General features: G+C 41.0%; 1 protein-coding gene across 5 annotated transcripts in view; it reads right to left on the bottom strand.

Moving 5' to 3' along the window:
* Window positions 1–12,210, bottom strand: part of fras1 (Fraser extracellular matrix complex subunit 1) — a 427,133-nt gene that overhangs the window by 121,749 nt on the left and 293,174 nt on the right. For all 5 annotated transcript variants that reach the window (XM_078402250.1, XM_078402222.1, XM_078402240.1 and 2 more), the window contains exons 31-34: window positions 11,297–11,475; window positions 6,177–6,299; window positions 5,463–5,577; window positions 192–329 (exon numbers count right to left, since the gene is read on the bottom strand). In XM_078402250.1, coding sequence (XP_078258376.1) covers window positions 192–329; window positions 5,463–5,577; window positions 6,177–6,299; window positions 11,297–11,475 — 555 coding nt within the window. The remainder of the gene's footprint in view (window positions 1–191; window positions 330–5,462; window positions 5,578–6,176; window positions 6,300–11,296; window positions 11,476–12,210) is intronic.

Genomic DNA, 12,210 nt, shown 5'->3' on the forward strand with positions numbered 1-12,210 from the left:
AATTTACTTTAATGACCACAGTCACAATTCTAAGACCATCTAAATCCAACCAATCTTTACTTTCAGTGCACAAATCATATCTTTGTTCAAAATGTGTGAGATATTAATTGTATGGGATAAAAGCCAGCAGCAACTCACAGAATAAACAGCAATATCTATGTGTGCTTGAACATTTTTGCACCATTCCTTACCAGTGAAAGAGAACTTGAATAATCCTTGCACATGCAACAATGCTTCTGGAGGCCGATACAGAATCTTCCCACTGTCAATGTCAGATTGAGTGAAGAATGTAACTGGGAAGAAAGAGCTGTCAGAGTGTTCAAGTGTACCTGAATTAAAGCAACACAGAGTTTATAGAACAATGAAACAAAACATTCCACCACCCACACCATGTCACAGCAGATGTGCTGTGGGCCTGAATTCTGTTGAAGGAATAATAGTGAGATAAGTCGTGCTGATCATAAGAGTAAAGAGTAAACTGGAAACAACTTCTAGATCTGCTGATGTGCAGTAAAACAGAGAATTTTGTACATTATCACCCTATTTGCCTGCTTCTCTGTAAGCTTTACAACATCAATACACAACCAATGGCTTCAAATCGAAACATATGAGGGGAGGGGATTTATGACACTTGCCAACTGGACAAGCTCTAAATGTCCAGCAAAATAACCCATCTATTCAAGTATAAATGAAAGTTTAATGGTATGATATGCTGCCTGACCACTTCTCTGGTTGGTAAAATTTCGTTTTACAAATGTAGAGTCTCACTATTCAAATATTAACTGTTGAAGATTTTTAAAACTTTTTGTTCACCTTATCTTTCCATCAAATTTCTCTCTCACTCCCATATTTCCTCCTTTATTTCACTTGCTGAACATATTTGGAATAAAATTATAAAGTCTAATTTATTGAACCTGATTTAGATTCTTATCTGTCTCCATGTGAATTCCTTGAAGAGCTACACATATCATGAATCACTGAAGGCCTCAGACTGCAAAATGTCAGGAATGATCGAAGCTGTGGTTCCTCTTTCATTTTGATCTAATCAGTGGCTCCCGGATGAACTTAGTGTATATTTACCAAAATGAGTATTGATTGCTTGGGGAGTAATGTCATCCCATGCATGATCAACAAGGCACTTCCAGTATGAACTGGAAATATTTGTTACTATGTTGTGTTCTCGAAAAATTCAGCTTTGTATCTTTGAATTTCTAAGCTGTAAATTATAAGAAGGGCGCATCGTGAAAATCATAACACAATCAACGGTGTAGAACAGAACATTTACAAACACTTTCACATCTTGAAATCCATGAGCCAATTCTGATGCAGTAACGTGGCAGTGCATTGTAAATATATTGTTTTATTTCAACATTTTTTAAGGTATTTTCCTAATAGCTCTGTTAGTTGGTCTGCAATAAAGTAACAATGTTAATCTGAAAGGTAGCTGACTCAGAGACTCTTGCGATTTCCGAGATATGGATTACATCTTTTCTGACGCTGGTATCAGTCCCAGTGGATCTGTTACCCAGCAACAGCAATGTCATCAAGCAGACAGAGCAGCCAATTAAACTGATGAATATTCACAGATAATACACCAGGAAAGAAAGAGCACAGTTTTTAACAATATATTTGACATCACACAAATAATAAGTTGCGGCTTACAAAGAGATTTTGTTAAAAATCAAAATAATATAATCGTACTTTCTTTCAGAAATAATGATTACCATTTTACAATTCATTGACCTAAAGTTTTGGATGGGCATGGCTGTGTTTTCAGTGGTGTATGAAAATGATTTTTTTTCTGAGGTGGTACACGTATATATTAATCTCTACACAAGAACACAGGATAATACCAGCAAGAGTAGTCCACCAGACCTCAAGCCTTCAACATTCAACATGATCTGTTCTTTACATCGGCGAAACCAAACGCAGGCTCGGCGATCGTTTCGCTCAACACCTTCGCTCAGTCTGCCTTAACCAACCTGATCTCCCGGTGGCTGAGAACTTCAACTCCCCCTCCCACTCCCAGTCTGACCTTTTTGTCATGGGCCTCCTCCAGTGCCATAGTGAGGCCCACCGGAAATTGGAGGAACAGCACCTCATATTTCGCTTGGGCAGCTTGCAGCCCAGCGGTATGAACATTGACTTCTCCAACTTTAGATAGTTCCTCTGTCCCTCTCTTCCCCTCCCCCTTCCCAGTTCACCCTCTATCTTCCTGTCTCCACCTATATCCTTCCTTTGTCCCGCCCCCCTGACATCAGTCTGAAAAAGGGTCTCGACCCGAAACGTCACCCATTCCTTCTCTCCAGAGATGCTGCCTGACCCGCTGAGTTACTCCAGCATTTTGTGAAATAAATACCTTTGATTTGTACCAGCATCTGCAGTTATTTTCTTACATGATCTGTGTTGGCTCAACTCCTCTTCTGTGTCAGTGCCCCATGCATGCCAATCCCAATCTTTCAAATATTTATTTATCTCTACCCTAAATATTTATTGTGACCTGATCTCCATATGCTCAGGGAGAGAATCTCACAGATTCAACACACTATGAGAGAAGGAATTGCTTTGCACATCAGTTTTAAATGACTGGTCCCTTATTTTCTAGCTTTGTCCTCATTGATATTTCTCCTATTAGTGAAAATATCACAACATCTACCCTGACCAGATCACATCTACAGACCAGACTCCCTACCGTTGACTCCATCTAGACTTCATGCTGCCTCAGGAAAGCAACCAACTTAATCAAGGACTTGTCCCACCCGATCATTCTATTTTCTTCCTATGACCGTTTTGCAGGAGATATAGAAACTTGAAAGTGCTCATCACCAGACTCAGCAATAATTTCTTCCCCTCTTTTATCGGGGTTCAGAATGGTCCTTTCATAAGCTATGGCACTGTGCAATTCACCTCTACCACAATGAGATCATTGAACTCTGTCTCTGGAACTGGTGCGCTACAACACTGAGAACTATATTCTGCACTCTGTATCTTTCCCGTTGCTCCACCTATTGTCCTTGACTTCGGCTTGATTGTATTTACCTATATGATTACCTGATTTGATCGGATAGCCGGCAAAACAAAGCTTTTCACTGTGCCTCAGAACACGTGACTATAATTAACTTCAACCTGTATGGGAGCTTAACCTTAGCCCCTGACATGACATGAATCCTCTCACAGGCCAAATCCAATGAGCCCAAGGAGCCAATGCTCAGAGGTAAACCTCTCCCATGACCTTGATCACTGGTTGCCGGATTTCCCTCTTGCAATTCCCTGTTCCAACCCTAGGCTCATTTGCCAAGTTAACTTTCTTTGTGGATTTTGCATTGATTAAAATTGCAATGGAAAGTGTGACCCATTCACAAGGCCAATTCAGCAGTTGCCTTGGCTTGGAGCCCTTGCAGACTGTAGGCAGACCGATAACCGCTATCTACCTTGATCCACACCAGTAAATCACTCAACCAGGGAGATTTGAAATATTTATCTGCAGGAGTGTCAATGTGGACATATAAAATTAATTGTTAGCAGGCAAGTGAGTCTGCTAAACAGCAATTACGCATTAAATACCATTAAAATTCACTTACACCATGGATCCAAGTGCAATGTTTTAGGGCTGTTTTTAACATCAAGAATAGTTTATGAATAGTTGACGTATTCATAAGATTTCCAATATCTGAAGGTCAGACTGGAGATGATTGCAAAATTGTGGGGAGAATGAAATAGGACTGGTCTAAATGAATGCCTTATGGTCAGTGTCAAGTTGATGGATTGATTTCTGGTTCATCTGTGCTTGAATAAGCTCCACACACTGCTCATGCCAGGCTCACTGAAAACCCCTTTTCTCCCTATAGGTGCTATTTGACCTGCTGAATTTTCTCCAGATTTAAAAATATATATATATATACCAGTATTTGCTATATTTTCAAGTTTGGAGAAACTGTTTAAAAGGAAAATAAGCCAGATTACTCAGAAACTGAAAGATTACAGTGATAAAGTTTGTAGGGTAAAAGTGAAGCCGCTGCACTGTTAACACCCTGTCTACCTACCTTCTCTGTCCACTATTTTATGGGCTGTGTGCCTTTTTTTGGTAATTTTGGTCACATTACTTGAGTACATCAAAGTAAATAATATATATTTTTAAACTGTGAACACAGCTTGATAATGATAAGCAAAACATGAAGTGCTGGAGGAACTCAGCGGGACAGCTAGCATCTGCGGACAGAATGGATGGGTGACTTCTTCAGATTCTTCTGATTGTTACAAAGCCTGACTGGTTCATTAAGATCCATTAGGGAGAGAAACCTGGCATTTTCTACTCATTCTAGCTCAGTATCACTCCAGTCCATATCACACGACTGATTTTTTAGTAGCGAATTTTCACATGATGTAAAGGATCAACCTGTCGTACTCTGATGGGAATTGGACAAAAAACAGGAAATAGAATGCAAGCACTGTTTAATCTTCACCCTGGAGCTGCTTTTGTCTTCCAGCGGACATTCTGATATACAAGCAAGCAATCCCAATGGAAATTTAGACACAAAATGCTGGAGTAATTCAGCGGGTCAGGCAGCATCTCTGGAGAAAAGGAATACGTGACATTTTGGGTCGAGACCCTTCCTCAGACTGAGTCAGGGGAGAGGGAAACCAGAGGTGTGAAAAGGTACAGAACAAAGCAGATGGCACCAAAGGCCAGAGAGCCTATTGTTGACTGAGGAAGAGGTGAAAATTAAGGATAAGAACAGTGAAACTAGCAAGACAACTAGGGTGGAGGAGGGACAGAGAGAGAGGGGGAATTAAAGAAATCAATATTCATACTGCTGGCTTGTAAGCTGCCCAAGTGAAATATGAGGCGGTTCCTCCAATTAGCATTAGGCCTCACTGTGACAGTGGAGGAGGTCCAGGACAGAAAGGTCAGTATGGGAATGGGAAGGGAAGTTAAAATATTTGGCAATCGGGAGATCGCGTGGTCCAAGGCACACTGAGCGTAGGTGTTCAGCAAGACAATCACCCAGTCTCGCCAATATGTAGGAGTCCACTACAAGAACAACGGATAAATTGGATGAGGTTGGAATGGAAATATACTCTCTATTCCTGTGGGAAATGGCCACCCAGTTGCATTCCCAGAAGACCTCAAAATGGATCGTACTTTTTTGTAAACACTCTTCACAACCTGAGATAAAAAAGAATACAAGAGTGGTCCACTGAATTCAGTTAGATACTCTGAAGGCAGGATTGAGCTTTGGCTGGGAAGGGGGGGGGGGGATCATTAACATTTTGTTTCATTCAAAACATATATTTCTGTTCTGATCCTTCACCATCATAATCAATAAACAAATTAATAACCACAAGCAACACTAGCGGGGGAAGATTTCATTTGTGTACTCTGTGATGAAAGACAGTACACCAATTTGTAAATGAAAAATAGGGGGAATTTTTTCATCACCATGGGCATTATTAATACTTGCCATGTTCAGGGAGTAGTGGAACTGTGATATTGTAGATTAGATCCTGGCTTGGTGTGTCTCTGTCTACAAAGGACAACTGTGCAGCCTGGATTACTGTAACTCTGTCTTCTAGTGCCTTATAAAACAAAAAGAGATAGTCAAACAAAAGTATTTTGCAGTGTACATGTTCCACATATATATTATCTTCAACAAATACGAGGATTACGTTTCAGTGATAAATATCCCAAATCAAAATAGATATGAATAATGCTTGCAGTTAAAAAACTCGATATCGATTAAAGCCAAAATGCATTGGAATTTGATTTATATTACAAATTATAATTACAATTAAAGCTGGCCAGTGGCCTGGACATTAAGGCCATTAAAACTGCATTTAAGAAAATCTCATGCTTATTTTAAAAACAGAGCCTGCATTCTGCAGTGATTATAAGCAGCGTGGTTACTTTCAACCTTGCCACCTGAGCAGGTCACCAGTCTTCTGCAGAAACTGCTTAATTGCTGTTATTTAACTGGGGATTTGTCAGCTTTCTGCCTGTGTGCCAGAGCCAAAAATTACCCAACGGATTCTGAAGTCATCAGTCTTGAATTTACTAACTCCACTGCCTCCCCATGCATTGTTTTCCACAGTAAACAGAGTTGTTCATCTTCTCTGGGTGAGAATGTCCTGCGGAGAATTTTCTAAATTTAACTCAAGCAGACGTAGGGGATTCTTACGGTGACTTGTAGAGGGGTAATAACACCAGGTGATAGCTGTGGAGCGTCCTTGCTTTCCTGCAGAATTCCAATTTGAAATATATGGCTTTCATCTTCAATACGAGTCCTGGCATCATTTGTGACCTGCAATAAATAAACACTGGTGTGTGACTCTTTCAATAAATGATATTGCCATGTTTATATAAAAGGGTTTCAAAAAACACATTTGTTCCATGGAATTCAGCTTAGTTTAATATTCAACCAAAAGAAAATCAATATCTACCTGATTTGTTTTTTTGTGTGTTCTGTGAACAAAGTTGTAACAAAGTCAAACATTACAGCAGAATGTGACTGTAATCTTTGATGGGAAGAGTGCAATGTCTCAATTTCCTAAACAGCTATGAGTTGTTCCCAGCTAGGCTTTTCATTCCTTCCATCTGTGGTCACAAACTCTAACTTCCTCCAAAGCAAGTTTATACACACATTTCTGGAATGCGGCTGTGATACTTAATTTACAGCAGAGCAAACAGAAAGAGCAGAGTGGTGTAAACATGGATCCTCTTTGGAATTCTAATAAACTAGAACAGTAAAATTCTGATAATCTGCTGCCTTTTGGACTTTGATGGTGCGGAACTTGCAGATTTTCCGGACTATTGCATATCACTCCTGTTAATATATCAGCACCAGTGAGTTTAAAGCAAGCTTGGGAAATGGGGTTCCAGTGAGTTCAAAGCAAGCATAGGAAATGGAGTCCTGGTGAGTTTAAAGGGATCACTGGAAATGGGACGCTTGTAATTTTAAACAGAGTTCAGGATGGGGTCCAGTGAATTCAGAGTGCGGATGATGGAGAGTTCAAAGGGAATGTGGGAAGCTAGTGTGTTGAAGGGGAATGTGGAATTCAGAACTCGAGTGTGTTGAAAGGGATTGTGGGAATGGGGCCCTGAGAGATGTGGAACCAGGATCTGATGAGTTTAAAGGGAGTGTGGAAACAGGATCAGATGGCACACCATTGGAATTCCTGACAAACCAGACAGTGGATTATTGGAGTTTATATAGGAAAATAAAAATACACTCATTTAATCCCTGTGATGACATCACGGTCTCAAAACATTTCAGAGCCAATAAGCTGCTTTTCACTGTTATTTTATACATACACATTACATGCAGTATCCACAATAGAGATTAGTTTGATGTTTCCAATTTTAATTGGCGCAGTAACCTGCATAATAATTAGCACGCAACATAAGCTATTCATGATACCTCAGTGCATGTGACAATAAGCTAAACCAAACCTGTGGAGGCAAAAGGATGGTCAGCATTTTGGGTCGAGACCTGCACAGGGCAGAGGGTGCAGAGGGAAGATTGCCAGTACAGAGAAGTGAAAGGGAGGGGGTGCAATAGATGCCAGTGCATGACAGGTGGATCCAGATGAGAGCAAATGATGGGTGGATGTAGGCAGGTGGGCGAAGGGAAAAGGGCAGTGTGGAGGCAAGAGGGTGGTCGATGATAGGTGGAAACAAAATGGGTACCTCGGAACGTGAAGCTTCCGAGTTAAGGGGAAAAACAATGAGGCAAATGAAACCAGGTTGGGGAGGGGAGGGTAGAGACAGATGTGGAAGACGGAACCAGATTAATGAGGGATGGTGGTCATGTGTAATCAGGTGGGGAAGGAGATAGAAAGGTAAACCAAGGCAGAAGAAACCCAGGTGGGTGAATTGGTGGCGAGGGGAGGGAGGGATAGAAAAGGTGAACAAAGGAGAGAGTCCCCGGGTAGATTGGGAATGGGTGTGGGTCACTTTTATCCATTATCTATTTCCACCCATCTCAATGTTCCCCCCTACCTCTCTCCCACCTGCCTCCATCAAACTTTCATTCACCCCCTCCCCCCAATCTGATTACACTTATCACCAACCAGTCTGTCTAACCCTTCCTCGCACTGTTATATACTGGCCATCTTTCCATTATACAAACTGCACAATGTGCCCATTGTAAATTATTTGTACAGTTTATACCACTTCCATGTGTCAGAAATTTTTCACAGAATCAAATACCAAACAGATAATTTGTCATTGAAGGTCATTTGATTTTATAAAATTAGCCATCGTTTCAAAGCATTAATACAATATTCACAAAAATACAAGTAATCCCTTCTCTGACTCACCTGTAATGGCTTTGTACTTTGTTGCCAAGTTAAATTTATTTTGCAACAAAATAGAAATTATATTCTAAAGGCTGACCTAGTAATAGCGGTTCTTCACATAATCTTTTATAAAAGAGGTTTTGTCATTTTCAGATTGACATCACGTTCCTGTATTCCCAACGGTGTCCCCAGACAGCTGAGGTCCTCATAGCTGATTGGAAACCCTGTGTTTTTTTCCCAGTGAAGTCTCTGGTCCAAAGTATGAACACCTTCCAGAAACCTGTTGCTAGGAGATTGGATTGCAGGATCATTTCACGTAAAATGTGAAATGGCCCCATCCTACCTGACCGACCTCCTCCACAGGCACACTCCCACCTGCACCCTCCGCTCTGCTGCTGCCAATCTCCTATCCCCCCACATCCGGACCAAACTCAGATCCTGGGGGGACAGGGCTTTCTCCATCGCTGCTCCCACCCTATGGAACTCACTACCCCAAAACGTTAGAGACTCCTCCACACTCACCACATTCAAAACTTCGCTGAAGTCTCACCTGTTCAGTACTGCCTTCAACCACTGAAGGTCACCTCACCTTCTGTCTCCTTTCTCTGTTCGTTTATTTATTTACTTATTTATCTATTTATTAATTTCCCTATGTTCTCTAAATCTCTGTAAAGCGTCTTTGAGTATATGTAAAGCGCTATATAAATAAAATACATTATTATTATTAAAATAATAACGTTGCTATGGGTTCCAAGAACTGAAGCAGCTGGTCTAGTCTAGTTTAAGCTAGTTTAAGTTTAGTATAAGCTGTGCCCCCAGAAGGCATATCCATTATTCATGGGTGTCACAAAGACCCTTCAAAACAACATCAGTGCCTCCTATCAGGATGTTCTCATGGATGTGGCTGTAAAGACCCAATTGCCATTTACGAATGTCTACACTCTGGAGGAAATACCTGTATCTGCTTTCTGCTGCTGCGGACTGAATGAAAGGTAGTTAAAATCACCCAATAACCCCCATCCGTTTGGAGTTTTAGGTGATCTTTTGAGTGAGGCAGTGAGCAACAAACATTCAGTTGTGAGAAGGAAGAGCAACCATGACCTGGAAGCCCCCTGGGGCCAATGGTCCTGGGAGTGACCTTGGCCCTCACCACGTTGTGAAAAATAGCATTCCTGGAACATGTGTCAAGCTGCACTTGGGAGACACGTGGGTCAGATCTCCATGCAAACAAGGAGGGCAGGTTTTGAGTGCCAGCACTCCAATGGTTTCAAGAGGAATGGTAGAAACATAGAAAATAGGTGCAGGAGTAGACCATTCGGCCCTTCGAGCCAGCACCGCCATTCATTGTGATCATGGCTGATCGTTCCCAATCAATAACCTGTGCCTGCCTTCTCCCCATATCCCTTGATTCCACTAGCCCCGAGAACTCTATCTAACTCTCCCTTAAATCCATCCAGTGATTTGGCCTCCACTGCCCAATAATGTTGGGCACCACTTCCTGGTGTCAGGAAAATCTGACTATCATATCATATCATATCATATATATACAGCCGGAAACAGGCCTTTTCGGCCCACCAAGTCCGTGCCGCCCAGTGATCCCCGTACATTAACACTATCCTACACCCACTAGGGACAATTTTTACATTTACCCAGCCAATTAACCTACATACCTGTACGTCTTTGGAGTATTCTGTCACTGATGAGGAACTTTCACTTCGAAGGTTGAAAATCCTGTCACAGACTAATTTTGCTGGTTACTCTGCTGGAAATATCATTATCACAGCTAACGACATCCTGCTGAAAAATCAGGAGTCAAATGTTGCAGCAAATGGCAAGACACGTAGAAATGTGCGCAAAATTTCAGTATTCCTCATGTTGCAACAGCCGCAGACGTGTTCCATAAAAGATGAAAAGGAAAGATGTTTGGTTAATTTTCAAATGCTCTTTGTAGTTTCATGATATGTATGAAGGTGGTGGTTCATGTATGGGGAGTGGTCGGCTATTTCAGCTTCAACAAAGCTCATAACAAAATCAAAGACTAATTCCCTAAAAAAATAGGTCCCAGTTTGAGTAAAAAGGTTAAATTACTGGTGTTATTTTTAAAATAAATTGCAGACTGTCTAATAATTAAATGAGAAACATTAGTAGTTGAGGAGCATTCCTGGACTTGTCCTTGTCCCCGCTAGTCTTATTAACAAACAACCAAATCATATAATTTCCAACAAAGATTTAAACCTGAATATCTTGCTTAAATGCTGATCAACTTGCATTTCTAACCATTTCCATTTTTTTCTTATTGGTGTTTGGAATAATTTCACAAGAATTTTCCTGACATTTTTGAACGGAATCATTTTGCCAGCCAAATTGTTGCATCTCAAAGAATAGATTATGGAACTGGGGAAATCCTGACAAGGTTAAACTGGACATCGAAACCACACTTAGCAAATCAGCAAACTTAGACCGATCTAGTGTAGGCGCAAGGAATTGCAGATACTCGTTTACAAAAAAAGATACAAAATGCTGGAGTAACTCAGCGGGTCAGGCAGCAGCTCAAGAGAACATGGATAGGTGATGTTTCGGGTTAGGACTCTTCGTCAGACTGATTGTAGTAGAGGGGAGGAAGCTAGAAGAGAGGTATGATAGGACAAAGCTTGGCAAGTGCAGAACATGGTCAAAGTGCAGGAGAGCTGCAGTATCAGTTAAAGAGAGTCCCACAGAGCTCCCGTCTGAGAGAGCAACCTCTCTTCTGGCTTTCCCCACTACTACAATGTCTCAAGTATAGTCCTGACCTAAAACATCGCCTATCCATGTTCTCCAGAGATGCTGTTTGACACTCTTGAGTTACTCCTGCACCTTTTTGGTAAACTAGTATCTGCAATTCCTTGTGTCTACACTATACTGGTGTAGGCTTGAATTATGTGAAACAAAGGGTTTGGAAACCAGAAAGACAAGCAGAAATAGTCGTTTAAAAACAACCAATTCCAATCAACCCTGACAATACCTGAAACTTGAACGAATCCTCAGTCGAAATTACTCCTGAATGTTGGTACCACACTACACCATCATTAAGATCCTGCTGTGTAAAGGAGTTTATAGCAGTAGCTGTTTTCCCATCCGGCAGCCTTTGCCACCCATCTGCTGGGTCATCAGCTGACATCGGTACCAAAAGGATCACATCACCTGTTGAGGATTAAAGTGAGTAATAAATGTAGTGCAGCAAGGTGAAGCATGTCAGTGCTACCGAAAACAAAGAGTGAAAACAGGCAACAAATTCTAACTGGCAAGTCCCTGCAGGACTGAATTGCATGGTTTAATAACTTCTAACGTGCTAACTTCTAACACAAATTTCTAACGTGCAAAAAACTCTTTCAATTTTGGTCCACTCCTTGACTCCATGAAGTGAAATTTGGCAAACCATCCAGCTAGCAACAAAGAGGCTGGTATTAAAGCCAGAACATTTCTTCTTCAAATTGGTATCTGTAATAATGTAAACCCATAGAATTTGTCTGGACAAGTTACAAATGCCTCTGGATTATATCACAATCACACTCATATTCCATCACTGAAACAAACAGATGGATCGATAGTGAAAGGGATATAGATCACAGTAATAGTGCACAGTCCAGAATTAGAAAAAGGTGATGCTGTAGTAGAAATAAGGATCTTCCCCAAGTTAGGAGACTGTGGATTCAGGAATCAGAAACTGTTTAGTCGGAGGTGCATAGAATATAAAAGGAAAGAATGCAAAAAGCAAAAATACACATGGAGGAAGATTGAAATAAAAAGGGAAAATGTTATTAATATACAGCTGGTCAGAAAATCTCTCTGGAGAAAGAAACAGTTAATGCTTTTGTTCAATAACCTATCAAAGCTGAAATGCCGAAACTCTGTTGTTCTCTCTGCAGATGCTGCCTA

This window comes from Rhinoraja longicauda, chromosome 1 (assembly GCF_053455715.1).
Source record: "Rhinoraja longicauda isolate Sanriku21f chromosome 1, sRhiLon1.1, whole genome shotgun sequence".
Lineage (NCBI taxonomy): Eukaryota > Metazoa > Chordata > Chondrichthyes > Rajiformes > Arhynchobatidae > Rhinoraja > Rhinoraja longicauda.